This window comes from Hyla sarda, chromosome 1 (genome assembly GCF_029499605.1).
Source record: "Hyla sarda isolate aHylSar1 chromosome 1, aHylSar1.hap1, whole genome shotgun sequence".
In the NCBI taxonomy this organism is placed as follows: Eukaryota; Metazoa; Chordata; class Amphibia; order Anura; family Hylidae; genus Hyla; species Hyla sarda.
The window spans coordinates 485,656,555-485,676,524 of record NC_079189.1 but is presented as its reverse complement, the minus strand read 5'-3'; the positions used below and the strand labels follow the sequence as shown (position 1 = coordinate 485,676,524).

The 19,970-nt window shown below is 45.1% G+C and overlaps 1 protein-coding gene across 2 annotated transcripts; it reads right to left on the bottom strand.

Annotated features, from left to right (window-relative positions):
- Nucleotides 1-7,665: 7,665 nt before the first annotated feature.
- Nucleotides 7,666-18,716, bottom strand: PPIC (peptidylprolyl isomerase C). 2 transcript variants are annotated; one of them, XM_056552378.1, is made up of 5 exons: nucleotides 16,142-16,362; nucleotides 15,890-16,003; nucleotides 9,962-10,055; nucleotides 8,420-8,604; nucleotides 7,666-8,211 (listed from the first exon to the last, which is right to left on the bottom strand). In XM_056552378.1, exons 1-5 carry the CDS (start codon nucleotides 16,301-16,303, stop codon nucleotides 8,077-8,079), a joined length of 690 nt encoding a protein of 229 aa, XP_056408353.1. In that variant the 5' UTR covers nucleotides 16,304-16,362; the 3' UTR covers nucleotides 7,666-8,076. The 2 variants fall into 2 exon arrangements, with proteins under 2 accessions (XP_056408353.1, XP_056408354.1); XM_056552379.1 differs by lacking the exon at nucleotides 16,142-16,362 and adding an exon at nucleotides 18,462-18,716 and having other exon boundaries at nucleotides 7,876-8,211.
- Between the last annotated feature and the right edge of the window lie 1,254 nt (nucleotides 18,717-19,970).

Sequence of the window (19,970 nt, the reverse complement as noted above, 5' to 3'; positions counted from 1 at the left end):
CTAGTTTTGAATACTCTCTGTAGCAACATATTAGTACCAGTACTGGTTCAACAGCCTGGGTTGGCATCCAGTCACACCACGAAAATGTCATCAGGACCTACAGAGACCAGACACTGCTACAAGCACACTACACAGTCCACTCCAGGCTATAGCGAGAGACTTCAGGACATCTACAAGAGGCTGCTTTCCTCTGCCCCCACATCGAGGTCTTCATACACGGCTGGTCTGCATCGGAGAGCTGGAGACGGTGATCTGTGCAAGAATCAGAAGTCCCTGCACACACAGTCTGGGACCCATATAAGTTTTCAATTTGAAAACCGTACAGAATCGTATTGGAACCGTATGCATTGACTCCATTGAAAACCGTATGCTAAAAGATGCATCAGATTGTGTCCGTTTTGCATCCTGTACAGTTTTGTCAGTTTTTTTTTCCCGTACCCAAAACCGTAGCCAGGGGAAAAACCGTATTGAAACGTATACTTTTTTTTTTTTTTTTTTTTTTTTTTTTTTTTAAACATGGGTGTCAATAGGAACCCTACAGAACTGTGTGTGTACGTTTCCATCCAGTTTTCACCATACAGTTTTTGACTTTGCACAGTTTTTTTCTTAGAATTTTAATCAAACAAGTTCAACTTTATTCATAATGGAATGAAAAGTTAAAAACATATAAGTTTTTTTTCCTTTAAAAAAACGGATGCAACTGGACAGGCTGTCCGGGCATACTGGGAGTTGTAGTTTTGCAATACTTGGAGGCACACTGGTTGGGAAACACTGCCCTATGGATATGGCTTGCAATAAATAGAATAATAATAAAAAAATAATATATAGTGTATAAAATATAGAAAAGGCTTGTGTAAAATATAATCAGTTTATTAATAAACTACAAAAAGAATATAGATAATATATATCAATAGCAATATGTCTATACTGTACTGCGTTCTCGTCCACAGGGCCCTTGTGGAGGAGTGTCACATGCTCAAACAATATATTGAAATAGAAAAAAACTGTTAAAACTAAAATAAAAAAATTCACAAGATACAATATTGTACTCCTATAAGCGGCATCACTGCAATCTGATAAGAGTCCTCAAACAGAAATGCTAACTGTTAGGCTGGGTTCACACCACGTTTTTGCAATACAGTTCTCGTATCAGGTTTTTGATAAAAAACTGATTCCTCAAAACCTGTGTACAAATTTTAATCCGTATCATTTTTTTGTGCGTACGCCATTGAACGTGCAGTTTTAAAAGCGGTATATTTTTATAATTCGGACATTTTCGCACGCGGTGATACCACATATGTTTATTTTTATTTACACTGTTTTATTTTGTTACTAGGAAATGCCGGGTGATTTAAACTTTTAATTCAGAAGAGAATACCTGAAAGGGTTAACTTTTTTTTTTTACGAGCTCATAGCTCCTATAGGGACCTATGAGCTTGCAATGGCTGATTGCATACACAGATTGTTGCTTTGCAGTTGCATGGCAACAAGCTGTGTAATCGGCGGTTGATTGCTCCAGCCTGCATGGAGCAATCAATCAGAGCCGGGACGCCGACGGAAGAAGGTAGGGACCTTCTTCTCTCCGGGTAGCTGATCTGAGCATCGCGATTTTATCGCGATGACCCCGATCAGCCCGACTGAGCAGCCGGGAAGCATTTACTTTAACTTTCGATGCGGCGTTCAGCTTTGAGCGCCGCATCGGAAGGGTTAATAGCGCTTGGCCGAACAATCGCGGCCTCGCACTATTAGCCGCGGGTCCCGGCTGTGAATAGGCCGGGACCCCGCATTATAGACAGGGACCGGACTTAGGACGTATGAGTACGTCCTAAGTCCTTAAGGAGCTAAAGACTCCCTCTGGGTTTTCTTTTTTTTTCTATGCACACTCGCTATTGCTAGTCCTACAGCACGATTTGTTTTATGCCAACGGAGCTGCATCTATGTGTTTTATTACTCTAATTTGGTCATGTGATCACAAGTCTGGCTCTACAATTCTTCCAGTAACTAATGGTTACAACAGATGTCAGGCTCTGATTTCCTGTGGAATACAGGATGACAACATCATCTCCCCGATTCCCTTCTACTAGCTCTCAGACTCCTCCCATCTCTATCTGCTACCCCTGAGGCTGTGTTCACACATTGAGTTTCTTGCTGCTTTTTTTCTGTTTTTAGTATGATTTTTCCCTAAATGATGGCAAAAATGGAGCTTGTATTGCAATTATGCAAAATATGGTAAAAGCGTTAAATTTTTACCACTTGGAAAATCGCTGCAAAAACAGCTAAAATGCTCTAAAATGTGTAAAAATAAAATGCAGTAAAAATTCTACGTGTGAACACAGCCTAATGGTGTTCAATCTTCACCATCTCAATTGTGATTGCAAGTCAAATACCCTTCACCTCATGGCAATATTTCCCTAAAAATGCACATTGAGGCTGGGTTCACATCACGTTTTTACCAATACGGGACCACATACGGCTGGGGGGAGCTAAAACCTTGCGCTCCCGTATCCCTGCCGCATGTCGCCCGTATGTAATTCATTTCAATGAGCTGACCGGAGTGAAACGCTGACTCTGGTTGGCTCATTTTTGCCCCGTATGCAGTTTTTCACCGGACCTCAAACCGTGGTCGACTACGGTTTTAGGTGCGGTGGGAAAACCGCGTACGGGGCAAAAATGAGCCAACCGGAGTCAGCATTTCACTCCGTCGGCTCATTGAAATGAATTACATAAAGCAGGGATACGGGAGCGCAAGGCTTTAGCTTCCCCCAGCCGTATGCGGTCCCGTATTGGTAAAAACGTGATGTGAACCCAGCCTGACTAGGATAAAAATGCAAGAAAACAGCACAGTGTGAACTGACCTCAACCCATTGTAGGTCTAATGAGTTGGGTGATCTCCAGCACTAGCAGGGTGATGAAATGACTAGGCGCAATAATCTAACACTCCAGCCAACGCCAGAGGATTCATGGGATATGTAGGTTGTTATACAGAACTCACACCATTCTGCATTTGTAAACCAAAATGGAGCCTATCCCATGCCTGCCACATTATACAAAAAAAAGGCTGAGCTCAAAACAACCTCTATACAGTTAAAATGAGGCTAAATTGTGTTATTTTAATTATAAAAAACTACAATAATGTGAGACTTTATGGTACATCAAGAGAATGCTAGCGCAAGATGCTGGACTGTTACCACACTACTGTAATTGTCCCGTATTTTAAAACAATAATTTTTCTCCACTATTTAACAAATATCAACATAATTCATGTGTTATTGCTTACAGAGCCATCATAGGCCACACTATAAATATGTGCACAAATGGTAAAATAAAGTAGTGGTGGAAGGTGCAGTCTAATAGCTACCATGCTGGCAAAGATGTTGCTGAGAATGTCTGTCTCCCCCATATAGATGTGTGCAGTCCGCGCTCCTCTAAACCCTTTTACGTGCGTTTTGGCTTTATCTTGATCAAGGAGCTTTCAAAATGAGCCTAAAAACCTGAAAAGGGGCGTGGTCCGCCAGAAAAAGGGGCATGTTCTTACAACCCAAACTAATTTCTATTGAATTCACAGAAAATCCATTAAATAAATGGCTGGAAATTTCCACAAAGAAAAAGCTGCTCAGAACTTCCCGACCTGTGAAACCCCACAGTAAACAGAGTGGAATCATGTAGGTCTGAAACAACACTCCACACTAATAAAAACCCAACACTTGTTTTATTTTTTTTTAAATTAAAGTTATATGATTTTTTGGGGGGGGGGGGGGGAATTGAAAGTGAAAGTAAATCGATCTTTACTGTGGCAACCACTAGGGGGGCCAAACTGCAACTCCCAGCATGCCCAGAGAGCCAAAGGCTGTCTGGGCATGCTGGGAGTTGTAGTTTTGCAACATCTGGAGGGTCACAGTTTGGAGACCACTGTTACAGTGGTGCCCAAACAGTAGCCCTTCAGATGTTGCCAAACTACAACTCTCAGCATGCCTCGACTGCCCAGGCATGCTGGGAGTTGTAGTTCTGTAACATCTGTCCCATCCGATTTAGCAATTTTCATGACATTTTTGAAAATTGCTGCTCTACTTTTGAAGCCCTCTAATTTTTTCAAAAAGCAAAAGTATGTCCATTTTATGATGCCAACATAAAGTGGACATGTTGTGTTTGTGAAGAAAAATAAAATGTATTTGGAATATCCATTTTCCTTACAAGTAGAGAGCTTGAAAGTTAGAAAAATGCAAAATTTTCATGAAATTTTGGGATTTTTCACCAAAAAAGGATGCAATTAACGCCGAAAATTTACCACCAAAATAAAGTAGAATATGTCACGAAAAAACAATCTCCGAATCGGAATATTCGGTAAAAGCGTTTTCGCGTTATTAATCCGTAAAGTGACGGTGGTCATAATTGCGAAAAAGGGCTCAGTCCTTAAGGTGAAAAAGGGCTGCGTCCTTAAGGGGTTAAAGGGGTACTCCACTACTCAGCATTCGGAGTATTTTTTTCCGAACGCTGAGTAGCGGAGTACCCTTGTGTAGCAATACAAAATGTTCTGAATGCTTAGAGGCGGCGTTGGGGGGCTCATGACGTCACGGCCCTTCCCCCTCGTGACGTGACACCCTGCCCCCTCAATGCAAGTCTATGGGAGGTGGTGTGACGGCCGCCACACCCCCTCCCATAGACTTGCATTGAGGGGGCAGGGCATGACATCACACGGGGATGGACCGTGATGTCACAAGGCACCGGCTCTAAGCGTTCGGAACATTTTGTTCCAAACAGTGAGCACCGTACCCCTTTAAACCGATTTTAAAGGAATTTTTCTGCCTTATGGTATGTTCACATATGCCTATTTTCTGCTGCAGATCTGCTACTGACTTGCCTCCGATTTTGCTGCCCGTTGAAGTCAATGGGCATTAAATTCTGCAGCTGCAGATCTGCAGCAAAAATACGCACATGTGAATGCACCCTTAGGGTAAGTTCACACGAGCGGATTTACAGCGTATTTTACGATGCGGATCCACTGGTGAAGGGCCGCTGTATGCTGTCTTTACATGTGCCTGCTCGTAGCGGCAATACGCTGCGACGAGCAGACACCCTCCAGCGATGTGCGCGGCGTACTCGCACATCGTGGCCAATCACCCTGCTCTGGGCTAGGTAGAGAGCTCCCGCGATGTGCGAGTATACTGCGACTCGCACATCGCAGTGTGTCTGCTCATAGCGGCATATTGCCACTACGAGCAGGCACATGTAAAGACAGCATAGAGCGGGCCTTCACCAGCGGATCGGCAGCGAAATATGCTGCGAAAATCCACTCAGGTGAACGTACCCTTAGGGTGCGGTCGCACGCTATTTGGCAGGCTCTTCTCGGCTGTTTTCCACAGAGGAATTTACGCTGCAGAAAATCCGCTGCAAGCCCGATTGAAGTCAGTAGGGACTGCGGCGGATTTTCTGCAGCGTAAATTCCGACACGGAAAATCTGCTAGGGACAGCCGAAAAGAGCTTGCCCACTTTCAAATACGCAGCTGAAAACCGCGCAAAACCAAATAGCGTGTGAACGCACCCTTAGGGTACGTTCACGTGTGTATTTTCTTCTGCGGATCTGCATCTGCAGATTTTGCTGCCCATTGACTTCAATGGGTAACAAAATCTGCTGAAGCAGATCTGCAGCAGAAAATATGCACATGTGAACGTACTCTCAGGGTGTGGTTACAGGAGCGACTCTCCGCAGCAGGTTTTTAGCAACGAATCTCCACTGCAGAAAATCCGCTGCAGACACCATCAAAGTTAATGAATGGGGCTTGCGGTGGATTCTGCTGCTGAAAATCTGCAGACAGCCCACAGAGAGACCACCCCTTTCAAATAGGCCATTAATTTGAGATTGGTGGGGGTCCAATATCTGCCACCCTTTTGCAGGTCAGTTGTTTGCAGGTGCTAAGAATATGACCTTGATTATTTCTTTCTAAGGGGTTATACAGGAAAAAAAAACTCTTAACTGGCTCCAGAAAGTTAAACAGATTTTTAAATTACTTCTATTAAAAAATATTAATCCTTTCAGTACTTAAGAGCTGCTGAAGTTGAGTTGTTCTTTTCTAAGTGCTCTCTGATGACACCTGTCTCAGGAACTGTCCAGAGTAGAAGCAAATCCTCATTGCAAACCTCTTCTACTCTGTGCAGTTCTCGAGACAAGCAGAGATGTCAGCACTGTTGCCAGACAGAAAAGAACAACTCCACTTCAGCAGCTGATAATTATTGGAATGATTAAGATTTTTTTAATAGAAGTAATTTACAAATCTGTTTAACTTTATGGAGCCAGTTGATACAAAAAATTTTTTTTTTTTCCAGGAATACACCTTTAAGGCTAGATAACCCATTAATATACCTAGACATTGACCAGCCTGCAATACTACATGGTGACTATACACTACAGAAAAAGTGTTTTACATCTGTATGGAATCCTCCTGATTCTATACAAAGCTACAGAAATAATGTGTTTTTTCTTTGAGGCTTTTTTATTTTTTGGAGCTTTTTGCCTCTAAAAATAAGAGGCAAAATGCCCCAAAAAACAAGAGTTTTGAGTTCTCCCATTAATTTTACTGGAAACACACAGCACTGCATACAGATGGATCTCACCACAGTGACATGTGGAAAAAAAAATCATGCGGAAAACCATGTATTTTGCAGCCTCCCATTGACATTTGGTGATTTCCAGATGGAACCGTGTCCATATTCAAAATGTCAGAAGGGTAAAACAAATGGTCGAGCACCAAGTGCAGTAGTTTATCAGCAATCTTGTGCATTGTTTGGCTGCTGTACTTCAGCTGTATGCAGTGCCACAAAGTTTGTTCACAACTGAATATAGTGTAGATTCCCTCTGAAAACAATCGGACTGATTAGCTGAGGATTATTTGTGGAATGCACGTTCTGTATGTGAGTGGTGTCTAAGATTCCCAGCAGTCAGTCAAGAAAGTCACAAAAAGAGCAGAAGAACAAAGGGTCCTCCCTAAAATCTTTTGAACACATTCTTAAAGAGTACCTGCCATCATCTCAATCATCTTATTTCCTGTCTCTATGTTCCCCTCTGGACTCCTATTACTCTGCTGTTTTTCATTTTTGTTTTTTTGTAAATCCGTCCAGTATTTTCCTTTTTATAGCTATATTTATCTTGCTCACAGACTGTGAGCTTTGGCTGGCAGGAGGGAGCGTTACCCGGCAGGCGTGACGTAATCTGTAGCCTGCCGAGTAGAGATGAGCGAAGTTACGGTGATTCGATTCGTCAGGAACTCCCCTGCTCGGCAGTTGCTGACTTTAGCCTGCATACATTAGTTCAGCTTTCATGTGCTCCGGTGGGCTGGAGACTCCTAGGACTGTATCCACCTTTTCCAGCCCACCGGAGCACCTGAAAGCTGAACTAATTTATGCAGGAAAAGTCATCAACTGCCGAGCAGAGGAGTTTGTGACGAATCGAATCACTGTAACTTTGCTCATCTCTACTGCCGAGTAACACTTCCGCCCTTCCCTGTCTATTCCTCTCCTTGTTATGCACAGCATGAGGCATACAGAGAGGAGGGAGATCAGAGCTCGTCCTGCTAAGACCATCAGCGCTGCAGTGAGCACGGCCAGCCAGGTTTCTTAATTTCTAAGGGGGCGTGAACAAAAGACAGGAGGCGGGGTCAAGAGCCTGTGTCGTCTTTAGACTGTGCACAGTGCTGATTAACAGGCAGGGAGCGAGATCTGTGCTGATGTTCTGTCCAAAGCCTATGCACACACTGCGGAGAGTGAGAGATAACAGAGCCCTAGTGGTCTAAATTTCAATGCTAAAAGAAATAGAAAGAGGGATTTTTTTTTTTTTTACAGAGAATAAATTACAAAGAGTAATTAATCTACATGAAGAACAATGTATCAAAAGTTTTATTTGATGACAGATACTCTTTAAATAACACAGTGGTCTTATGTTTTCAGTAGCCAGTGTAGATTTGTCCAGCAGCTCTGGTTGTGGTCTATTTATACAGAAGTACACAATCTGACATATATTTACATTTATTAGACATCTTTTACAAAAAATAGTGTATGAAAAGTTTGGTATTTTTTTCTATGTTCCTAATCTTTCCAGTCATCCACTTCAACCACAAATGGTTCCTTTACTGTGATTTGTCCACTGTTCACTATGACGCAGTCTTGTAAAGGGCGATCTTTGTTATCAGTCTGCTGGAGCTCTATGGCATGAACCAAAGCCTGTTATAGAAGAAGGTGATAGTAGATTGTTATTCACATGTATGTACAGGTAGCAAAGTGATACATACAGTTCTGTGCCAGCTCTGGGACCACAGGTTACTTCCTACACATGAAACGGTTATATAAAAAGCAGTTTCCTGACTATAAGTAAATGTCCATGCAGAGGCATAGCTCATAATCTCTAGAAACACACATTAGAAGTCCTTACCATGCCAGTTAGAACTTTTCCAAAGACAACATGCTTTCCATCCAGCCACAAAGGTCGAGTCGTGGATATGAAGAACTGTGACCCATTTGTATCTGGCCCAGCATTTGCCATGCTCACCCAACCAATACCATAATGCTTCAGCTTGAAATTTTCATCAGGAAAGTCTGCTCCGTAGATGCTTCTTCCTGCAACACAAAATCGTTTGGCAATTTATCATATCCTTTGTGAAAGACTTTGGCAGAAATCTTATGTGTTAAAAAAAAAAAAACGGATTGCAATGTATACTGTATTTTTTTTTTTTTTTGCTGTACACAATAGTGTAATTGACTGTTTTTGTATACAATAAATGTACTGTAATGGCCACAAAATGCAGTGTGAACCCAGTCATACTTGCCTACCCTGATTCCCTGCAGCTCACCGTTCTCTGCTTCTTAGAAGAGCACAACCTAGCCACTCAGCCAATGACTACTGCAGTGGTGTCCCATCTTTGCCAGTGATTGGCTGAGCAGGCAGGTCCTGCTCTGATGTCCCATCTCATAGCAGGATTAAGTGAAGAGCAGACCTGAAGTAGCTTGAACAGTGTGAGGGATTGCATTAGGCAAGTTAGTACTGTATTTTTCGCCGTATAAGACGCACTTTTTCTTCTCCAAAACTGGGGGGGGGAAAAGTTGGTGCTTCTTATAGGGCGAATACACATTAAAATCCTGTCATATCGTGGCGGTCCCTGCGGCTGATCGCGGTGATGCCCTATATTAACCCTTCAGATGCGGCGATCAAAGCTGACCACTGCTACTGAAGCGAAAGTGAAACTAACCCGGCTGCTCACACCGGGAGGGACCTTACCTGCCTCCTCGGTGTCCGATCGGCGAATGACTGCTCCGTGCCGGGATCCCCTGCATGGCCTGCGCTCTCCTTCGTAGTCATCACGTCGTCCCGTCATCCAATAGGAGCGGCATGCGTAGCAACGTGATGGCGGCGACGGAGAGCGAGGATACCGGGCAGCAGAGACGTTCCGGAGCGACGGGGACACCCCGGGGACGCGGCGACAGCGATGGAGGGCGCGACATCCAGGGCAGCGGTGACGGTCCGGAGCGGCGGGGACATGTGAGTATTACCTCCTATACCAGTGGTCTTCAACCTGTGGACCTCCAGATGTTGCAAAACTACAACTCCTGGCATGCCCACACAGCCAACGGCTGTCCGGGCATGCTGGGATCTGTAGTTTAGCAACATCTGGAGGTCCGCAAGTTGAAGATCACTGTCCTATACTTTACATTGTATTTGGTTCAGAATCTTTTTTTTCTAAATTTTGCTCCTTTAAAATTGGGTGCGTCTCATATGCCGGAGCTTCTTATATGGTGAAAAATACAGTAGGTTTCTAAATCCCCCCCCCTCCCCCTCCATCTAAAAAACTTTATTATACTGGAATACCGCATTAATGCAAATTTATAAATGTGCATGGCATATTTCTCAATTCTTCTCAACTGTTTATTTTAACAAGTGATGAGAAAGATGTGGGGCCTGAAAGGTATAAAACTGTACCTCCGGTTCCGTCTCCAGTTGTGAAATCTCCGCCCTGGATCATAAAGTCTTTGATAACTCTGTGGAACTTGGTGCCTTTATAGCCGTAACCTTTCTAAAATGAAGAAACACAAGAGTAAACACATGGAAAGTAATGGAAAGGTGAAGATATCTGTGGGTCTCAGTCCATTCCAGTCTGGCTGGACCATTGCTTTTTATTGCCTTTTTGGTCCTAATAAAATGTGCACAGGCTTATAGGGTACATATTTGGAAAAAGAAAATCAGCCTGTACTTTTACTGACATATACTTCCAAGTGTAATCTTAGATAATTGTGCTTAAATAGAAACAGAGATGGCTTTGTGCACATCCGGATTGGCTGCCAGCTGCTCTTGACATTACCCACACAGTACACAGGCGCTTCCCTGTCAGCCGGGAGGCTAGAGTCATGTTTCATGGACATCAACCATGTTTCCACGTTGCGTTTTGTAATTGATTTAACATTCTGACACTTTCTCCATAAACAGCACTGAGGAAACTGAGTGACGTGGCTCCTAGGGATGATATCACCAATAGGGGCTAATAAGACATTAGGGAACATTTATTATACCTAATACAAGGTAAATTGAAGATGTTCCAAATAACGATCAGTCTAGAAATGTATAAAACCCTTTGTGTAGTGGCAGCTGGAATCTGATTGGCTGCTATGACCAAATCCTATTTTTAAATTATTAGTTTAAATGTATTACACTTCTTCTCACCTAAACAGATTTTAAAATGTACCTGTCATAAATAAAAAAAACATTTGACATGACACACAGACATGTCACAATGGGGCTGTCGAGCAAAACAGACAAAAATCGCTGCAAATCATCGCTGGTCCCACCGCTGTCTATAACAGATCCAAACTTTTGACATGTCTCTGTGACAAAGCAAACTTTTTTTTTTTAATAATGGTCTTTAAAGGGAATCTGTCAACTCTATATGAATGCTCAGAGCTCAAGTGTAAAGGAGGCTTTGCCAAGCAGCAGCATGCACACCTTCTCACTCCGCACCACTCCCTGCCTTAAAGGGGTACTCCCGTGGAAACTGGTGCCAGAAAGTTAAACAGATTTGTAAATTACTTCTATTAAAAAATATTAATCCTTCCAGTACTTTTTAGGGGCTATATACTACCGAAGAAATGCTTTTCTTTTTGGATTTCTCTGATGTCACAACCAGTGCTCTCTGCTGACCTCTGCTGTCCATTTTTGGAACTGTCCAGAGCAGGAGAAAATCTCCATATGCTGCTCTGGACGGTTCCTAAAATGCACAGCAGAGGTCAGCAGAGAGCACTGTGGTCGTGACATCAGAGAAATCCAAAAAGAAAAGCATTTTCTCTACTATACAGCTCATAAAATGTATTGGAAGGATTAAGATTTTTTAATACGATGGCCCCGACATACGATAATTTCAGAGGCCATCGCATGTTGAAGGCAGCATCAACATACGATACTTTTGTATGTCGGGGCCATCACATAAACAGCTATCCGGCAGCGCAGACTGTTTCAGCTGCCACCGGATAGCCGTTTACGGTGCCCCGTGTGGTCCACTGACGATCACTTACCTGTCCTCGGGGCTCCGGCGCGTCCTCTTCAGGATCCCCTTCATCGTCGGCGCTCTCCATCGTCATCATCACGTCGCTGCGCACGCCGTCCCGTCATCCAATAGGAGCGGCGTGCGTAGCGACGTGATGGCGGCGACGGAGAGCGCGGATGCCGGGGAAGCAGAGGCCTTACCGGAGCGGCGGGGACACCTCGGGGATGCGGTGACAGCGATAGACGGTGACTTCCCGGGCAGAGGTGACGGTCCGGAGCGGCGGGGACAGGTGAGTACAACTTCCTATACCAGTGGTCTACAACCTGCGGACCTCCAGATGTTGCAAAACTACAACAACCAGCATGCCCGGACAGCCGTTGGCTGTCCGGGCATGCTGGGTGTTGTAGTTTTGCAACATCTGGAGGTCCGCAGGTTGTAGACCACTGTCCTATACTTTACATTGCACGGATCCCTCAACATGCGATGGTTTCAACAAACGATGGTCCGTTTGGAACGGATTACCATCGTATGTTGAGGGACCACTGTAATTTACAAATCTGTTCAACTTTCTGGTACCAGTTGATTTAAAAATAAAAAGTTTTCCATGGGAGTACACCTTTAAGTGTTTAGTGCTGGAAGCCAAGACATGTACATCGATTAGCCATAGCAGGGAGACCTGTACTGCAGCTCAGCAGTCTCCTAGTTGAGCTCTGAGCATGATGTAGAGCTGACAGATCCCTTTTAAGATATTCAGACTGTTCACATCTGCATTGTGGCTTCTGTTTACAATGTAAGCTGAATCCATTACTAAATTGACACCAGTGATGCCCACAAGACCCCATTCACTTATAATGGGGTCCATTGGGCTCTGTGGATTGTCTATTGGCAGAACAGAAGTAAATACAGTCTTTGTATAGTCTAGTGAAAGCTGACAGAATCAGTGATTGGAAGCTCCCAACAGAGCCTTAGTTTGTTTTCTAAAACTATATATATATATATATATATATATATATATATATATATTAACTTGACTGTTTCCCTATGTTTTTTTTAAGTCAAGTCAAATAAATAAAATCCTTTTAGTCTGTTCATTTGGGTGCACAGTGCTTTAACCCCTTAAGGACACATCCCATTTTGGGCTTTTATTTTTGCATTTTCATTATTATTATTTTTTTTAATAAATTTTATTTATAACACATGGTAACGTAGGTCGAAAACAATAGTGGATTGCTGTTTGCTGTTACTGTAATTCCCCCTATATATGAATGAATAAATTGTCATCTAAGGAAAGATTAACATAAGAATAACGTCACATTTTTACACGTACTGACAGCATTATAGATCACTATGAGATTACTACCATGCTGTCAATTCGGGTCATCAGACCCATGGACAGTTCGGGACTTGCAGATGTACAGAAGCCTCCAAGGTCACATTGTTCGCAGTCTTGGGAGTTTGCCCTGAAGCCTTTAGATCAGTGTGGACATTCCAGGGGGTAGAGCGCTCCTCAGCACGTATCAAGGAGAGGTATTTAACTTATTCTCCACAATTAAAGATAAACTTCACAGGATTCATCTGGAGAACCTTCATCTGGGGAATCTCTTTCGTATACAGCACGTCAATGAATGCAATGCAAGTTCTATAGTTGCCCCATTCACCTGAATAGGCCTTGCAGAAAAGTATTTGCTTGTCCCTAAAACAACCCTATGTTTTAGGCTGAGCAGACACAGTTTCCATCAAATTTTATAGAAAAAATGTTGCATGTTAGACATCATTGGTGTCTGTAATGTGATGGATCCAGCTCTTGGTTACTGAAATAAGATTACAGATGAGAACAGGGCCTTAAAGGGGTACTCCGGTGCTTAGACATCTTATCCCCTATCTAAAGGATAGGGGATAAGATGCCTGATCGTGGGAGTCCCGCCACTGGGGACCCCCATGATCTTGCACACGGCACCGCATTTGTAATCAGTCCTCGGAGCGTGATAGCTGTCACGCCCCCTCCCATAGACTTGCATTGAGGGGCGGAGCGTGACATCACACGGGGGCGGAGGCGTGACGGGGGCGTGACGTCACACGCCGCCGGCCCTGTAGTCGCCAGTAATCAGACCCGGAGCGAACACGCTCCGTGGACTGATTACAAACGGGGTGCCGCGTGCAAGATCACGGGGGTCCCAAGCGGCGGGACCCCCGCGATCAGGCATCTTATCCCCTATCCTTTGGATAGAGGATAAGATGTCTAAGCACTGGAGTACCCCTTTAAAAAAATCTGTGTCTGTGGCTCCTTTTGGGTCTAGCGACAGAAAATGGAGCCGGGTGGTCTCATTGACTTTAATAGGGTCTGTCTGGTTTTTGTCTGGTGTCCCTTTATTTACCAGGATCTGGTTGGATTAAAAATGATTGCTTGCAGTGTTCTATAGTCCGTTCAGGTCCTGCTAGTTGAACAGATTCTGTGACGGAGCTCCCCAATGAAGATTATTATGAGATTACTACCATGCTGTCAATTCAGGTCATCAGAACCATGGACAGTCCAGGACTTGCAGATGTAAGGCTAGGTTCACATCACGATTTGTGCCTGCGTGGCAAAATAACCCAAGAAACTGTCAAAATGACATGCTGGTGTATCCGTGCACGCACAGGCCCTATTTATTTTATTGGCGCAAGGGAAGCATCTAGTGACTACATTCAGGTCATTTTCCAAACAAATGATCTGCTCAGGAAATTACCCAAATGAAGTCACTAGCTGACTATGCTTGGACAACTGAAATGAATCGGGCCTGTGCATGTCGGAGCACGGGCATGTCCCCATGTCATTTTGACAATTCCCTGACGTATCCATGCCTGGGAGGCACAAATCGTGATGTAAACAAGGCCTCATATGGATGTAAAAATGTTCCCATACTGTGCTCAACTTTAGAGGGGGTCTTTATTATTTTTCCCAAAGGAGTGAGAAGGTGAGCAGTGAATGGCACCTGGATGGCAGAGATGTATTTGGTGAGCAGTGACTGGCACCTGGATGGCAGAGATGTACTGGTGAGCAGTGACTGGCACCTGGATAGCAGAGATGTACTGGTGAGCAGTGACTGGCACCTGGATGGCAGAGATGTACTGGTGAGCAGTGACTGGCACCTGGTTTGCAGAGATGTACTGGTGAGCAGTGACTGGCACCTGGATGGCCGAGATGTACTGGTGAGCAGTGACTGGCACCTGGATGGCAGAGATGTACTGGTGAGCAGTGACTGGCACCTGGATAGCAGAGATGTACTGGTGAGCAGTGACTGGCACCTGGATGGCAGAGATGTACTGGTGAGCAGTGACTGGCACCTGGATGGCAGAGATGTACTTGTGAGAAGTGACTGGCACCTGGATGGCTGAGATGTACTGGTGAGCAGTGACTGGCACCTGGATGGCAGAGATGTACTGGTGATAAGTGACTGGCACCTGGTTTGCAGAGATGTACTGGTGAGCAGTGAATGGCACCTGGATGGCAGAGATGTACTGGTGATAAGTGACTGGCACCTGGTTTGCAGAGATGTACTGGTGAGCAGTGAATGGCACCTGGATGGCAGAGATGTACTGGTGAGCAGTGAATGACACCTGGATGGCAGACATGTACTGGTGAGCAGTGACTGGCACCTGGATTGCAGAGATGTACTGGTGAGCAGTGAATGACACCTGGGTGGCAGAGATGTACTGGTGAGCAGTGACTAACAACTGGGTGGCAGTGACTGGCACCTGGATGGCAGTGACTGGCACCTGGATGGCCGAGATGTACTGGTGAGCAGTGACTGGCACCTGGATGGCAGAGATGTACTGGTGAGCAGTGACTGGCACCTGGATGGCCGAGATGTACTGGTGAGCAGTGACTGGCACCTGGATGGCAGAGATGTACTGGTGAGCAGTGACTGGCACTTGGATGGCAGAGATGTACTGGTGAGCAGTGACTAACACCTGGATGGCAGAGATGTACTGGTGAGCAGTGACTGGCACCTGGATGGCAGAGATGTACTGGTGAGCAGTGACTGGCACCTGGATGGCCGAGATGTACTGGTGAGCAGTGACTGGCACCTGGATGGCCGAGATGTACTGGTGAGCAGTGACTGGCACCTGGATGGCAGAGATGTACTGGTGAGCAGTGACTGGCACCTGGATGGCAGAGATGTACTGGTGAGCAGTGACTAACACCTGGGTGGCAGAGATGTACTGGTGAGCAGTGACTGGCACCTGGATGGCAGAGATGTACTGGTGAGCAGTGACTAACACCTGGGTGGCAGAGATGTACTGGTGAGCAGTGACTGGCACCTGGATGGCAGACAAGTACTGTGTATTTCCAGCAGTTCTGGTGAATATGTGAAGATGCATAATATACTTACTTCTCCTGATGCTAATGTGACAAAGTTTTTCACTGTCTTTGGAACCACCTTCCCGAATAAACCAATGACAATGCGACCAATATCTCGCTCACCTATTTTTATGTCGAAAAAAACCTGCAAAAAAAACCCTTGTATTAGATCAAGAAGAAGTGAACATATGTTACACACAAGGAGTCACACGCCAGTACATGGAACATCTTCTCAGGAGTCTGGGGAATGTGATGGAGACATGTGATCTTGTTCCTCCAGTACCTGAATGTGACACCACACAGGCAATGAGAAAAGGTCTCCAGAAGCCTCCAAGGTCACATTGTTCACAGTCCTAGAAGTTTGCCCTGAAGTCTTCAGTTGAGTGTAAACATTCCAGGGATAGAGCGCTCCTCCGCAAGTATCAAGGAGAGGGGCTCGCTTCATTCTCCAGAATTATATATAAACTTCCAAATATTCCTCCACAGAATTCATCTGGAGACGCCTCTTCAGAACGTCAATAAATGCAAATTCTACAGTCGCCCCATTAACCTGAATAGGCCTTGCAGAAATGTTTTTGCTTGCCCCCCCAAAAAAACCCTATCTGCGCTCTGTTCACACCTGCAGTGCACATGCAGTCACAGTTTCCATCATATTTGATGGAAAAAAAAAAATAGTGCTGCACTATACTGTCTGGTAAAACGACCACCACCATGGTGGAAGCCACTACAAGTCAACGGGGCACGTTGGGCATCATTGTCTGTATGTGACGGATCCAGCTCTTGGTTACTGAAGATGCAACGGCTCCTTTTGGGGCCAGCGACAAAAGATGGAGCTGGGGGTTCCTGTTGATTTTATTGGGGGGGGGGTCTGTCTGGTTTTCGACTGGTGTCATTTTCTTTATCAGGATGTGATCGGACAAAAAAATGACTGCGTTATATAGTCCTGCTTGTTAAACAGATTCTGCGACGGACGGTGCTCCCCGAACGTAGATGTGAACATTAGGCTGGGTTCACATCACGTTTTTGCCATACTGTTTTCAATCCGTTTTTCTAAAGAAAACCGTATGGCTAAAAAACGGATGGAACAGTATGGGAAAAAGTAAACCGTATGTGTTTTTAAACTGTATACTGTTTTTAAAAGTGCATACAGTTCCGTCCATTTTTATAAAAAAAAAAAAAAAAAAACATGCATTTTTGATAATTTTGTCAATTTTTAATGGGAGGGGTGTTGGGTGGGGACTTTAGGATGCAAATGCGCATGTGCAAAGTAAAAACCGTATACCCCGTATGGAACCATATACATGTGACTTTCCCATTGACGGCCATGTTAAAAAAAAGTATGCGGTTGTAGTACGGTTTTTAAACCGGAGACAAAAACGTGGTCAACCACGGTTTTGACTCCGGTTTAAAAACCATACTGTAACCACATACTTTTTTTTTTAATGGGAAATGCACATGTATACAGTTCCATACGGGAAACCGTATACGTTTTTTTTACTTTGCACATGCGCATTTGCATCGTAAAGTCCCCACCCAACACCCCTCCCATTAAAAATTGACAAAATTATCAAAAACGTATGTTTTTTTTTTTTTTTATAAAAACGGACGGAACTGTACGCACTTTTAAAAACAGTATACAGTTTAAAAAACGCATATGGTTTAGGCTGCATTCACACCACGTTTTGTACATACGGGTGCCGAAGACGGCTGGGGGAGGGGCAAACCAGGCGCTCCCGTACCCCAGCCGGATCAGCCCGTGACTCCATTTACTTTAATGAGCCGACTAGAGTCAAACGGTGACTCCGGTCGGCTCAGTTTTGACCTGTATGCGGTTTCCTGACCGGACCTAAAACCGTAGTATACTACGGATTTAGGCCCGGTCCAAAACCGGATACGGGTCAAAAAACTGAGCCGACCGGAGTCACCGTTTGACTCCAGTCGGCTCATTAAAGTAAATGGAGTCACGGGATGATCCGGCTGGGGTACGGGAGCGCCTGGTTTGCCCCTCCCCCAGCCGTCTCCGGCACCCGTATGTACAAAACGTGGTGTGAATGCAGCCTTACTTTTTCCCATACTGTTCCATCCGTTTTTTTGCCATACGGTTTTCTTTAGAAAAAGGAATTGAAAACAGTATGGCAAAAATATTATGTAAACCCAGCCTAATCCAGTGTTTCCCAACCAGTGCGCCTCCAGCTGTTGCAAAACTACAACTCCCAGCATGCCCAGACAGCCGTTGGCTGTCCGGGCATGCTGGGAGTTGTAGTTTTGCAAAAGCCGGAGGCACACTGGTTGGTAAACACTGGTCTAATTCAGCCCTCACTATGGATGACATCCCATCCGTATTATGGTCACAGGACCACAGCAGTCCTATAAGCTTCCATAATACAATCCCCCAATATCCTGAAGGGACTGCAGGAAAGTTGTGCCCAGTATTTACTATAAGGAAGAGCCCATGGCCTGGGAAAAGTTCCTAACACAACTATGTCTCTATATAAGGAGAGGACACAACGTGCCCCCAGTGCCAGGAACGTCTCCGCTCAGGCAGCTCGGTGCCCCCCACCCATAGTGCGCCCCCTGTACCTGCAGTGCCCGCCGTGCATTACCTTATGGGTGACGGCCGGGCCACGTTTCTTGTAACATTCCGCCCCCGGTAACGCGTACAGGGTGAAGCTCAGGAGCAGCAGCGTCCGGTACATCCTCAGCGCGTCCCCCACCGACATCTGCCCAGATGTCATCGCCTGCCGGCCCGCAACGTCAGCAAGAGCGGGGAAGGGAGGGGGGCTCCTTCCTCTGGATAGTGCCTGCCCAGCCCCCGCCCCCAGTGCTCATCCAGGGGTCGTTACTCCGGTTGTTCCAGCCCCGCACACCAACAATACGGGCCGTCTGTTCTGAACGGATCAGAAGAGGAAAACGGATAAGTTCTTGTTCCCTCATGGACGGCTGCCTCACCTCACTGACGGCTGCCTCACCTCACTGACGGCCAAACAGTTGTTTTTTTTTGTCATGTTTTTGGTTTTTCAGGTATACATGGGAATACAGGGATGTACACCAGGGCAGTTTACACCACACCGGATTTATTTCCAGTGGACAACACTTATTTAGGCTGGGTTCACACTACGGTTTGTAACTACGGTTCCCGTATACGGCTGGGAGGATGGGTGGGGGGCTTAATCGCGGCGCCCGCACTCAGCCATATTCGGGAACCGTAGTTAATGTATGTCTATGAGCGCCGCACTCAGCCATATTCGGGAACCGTAGTTAATGTATGTCTATGAGCCGACCGGAGTGAACCGCAGCCTCCGGTCGGCTGCGTTTTCAGCCGTATGCGGTTTCCCGACCACAAGCAAAAACGTGGTCGACCACGTTTTTGCCTGTGGTCGGGAAACCGCATACGGCCGAAAAAGCAGCCGACCGGAGGCTGCGGTTCACTCCAGTCGGCTCATAGACATACATTAACTACGGTTCCCGAATATGGCTGAGTGCGGCGCTCATAGACATACATTAACTACGGTTCCCGAATACGGCTGAGTGCGGGCGCCGCGATTAAGCCCCGCCCACCCCTCCTCCCAGCCGTATACGGGAACTGTAGTTACAAACCGTATAAGGCTGGGTTCACACCACGTTTTTGCCATGCTGTTTTCAATCAGTTTTTCTAGAGAAAATCGTATGGCAAAAAAAAAAGGATGGAACCGTATGGGAAAAAGTAAAACCGTATGCGCTTTTAAACCGTATACTGTTTTTAAAAGTGAGTACGGTTCCATCCGTTTTTATAAAAAAATAAAAATAAAACATACGTTTTTGAAGAGTTTTAATGGGAGGGGTGTTGGGTGGGGAATTTAGGATGCTAATGTGCATGTGCAAAGAAAAAACCGTATATGGTTTCCCATATGGAACCGTATACATGAGAGTTTCCCATTGACGTCCATGTTAAAAAAAGACGTATGCGGTTGCAGTACGGTTTTTAAACCGGAGACAAAATCGTGGTCACCCATGGTTTTGACTCTGGTTTAAAAACCGTAGTGCAACCGCATCCATTTTTTTTGCCATACGATTTTCTTTAGAAAAACTGATTGAAGACAGTATGGCAAAAACGTGGTGTGAACCCAGCCTAA

Excerpts from the sequence above, each read along its gene's own strand:
- PPIC (XM_056552378.1), bottom strand. The coding sequence starts at position 16,303 with ATGAAGCGAGCCCCTCTCCTTGATACTTGCGGAGGAGCGCTCTATCCC. Across the intron at positions 16,004-16,141 it reads CTGTGTGGTGTCACATTCAG|GTTTTTTTCGACATAAAAAT; the intron begins GTACTGGAGGAA and ends TTTTTTTTGCAG. Across the intron at positions 8,212-8,419 it reads GAAAAGTTCTAACTGGCATG|GCTTTGGTTCATGCCATAGA; the intron begins GTAAGGACTTCT and ends CTTCTATAACAG.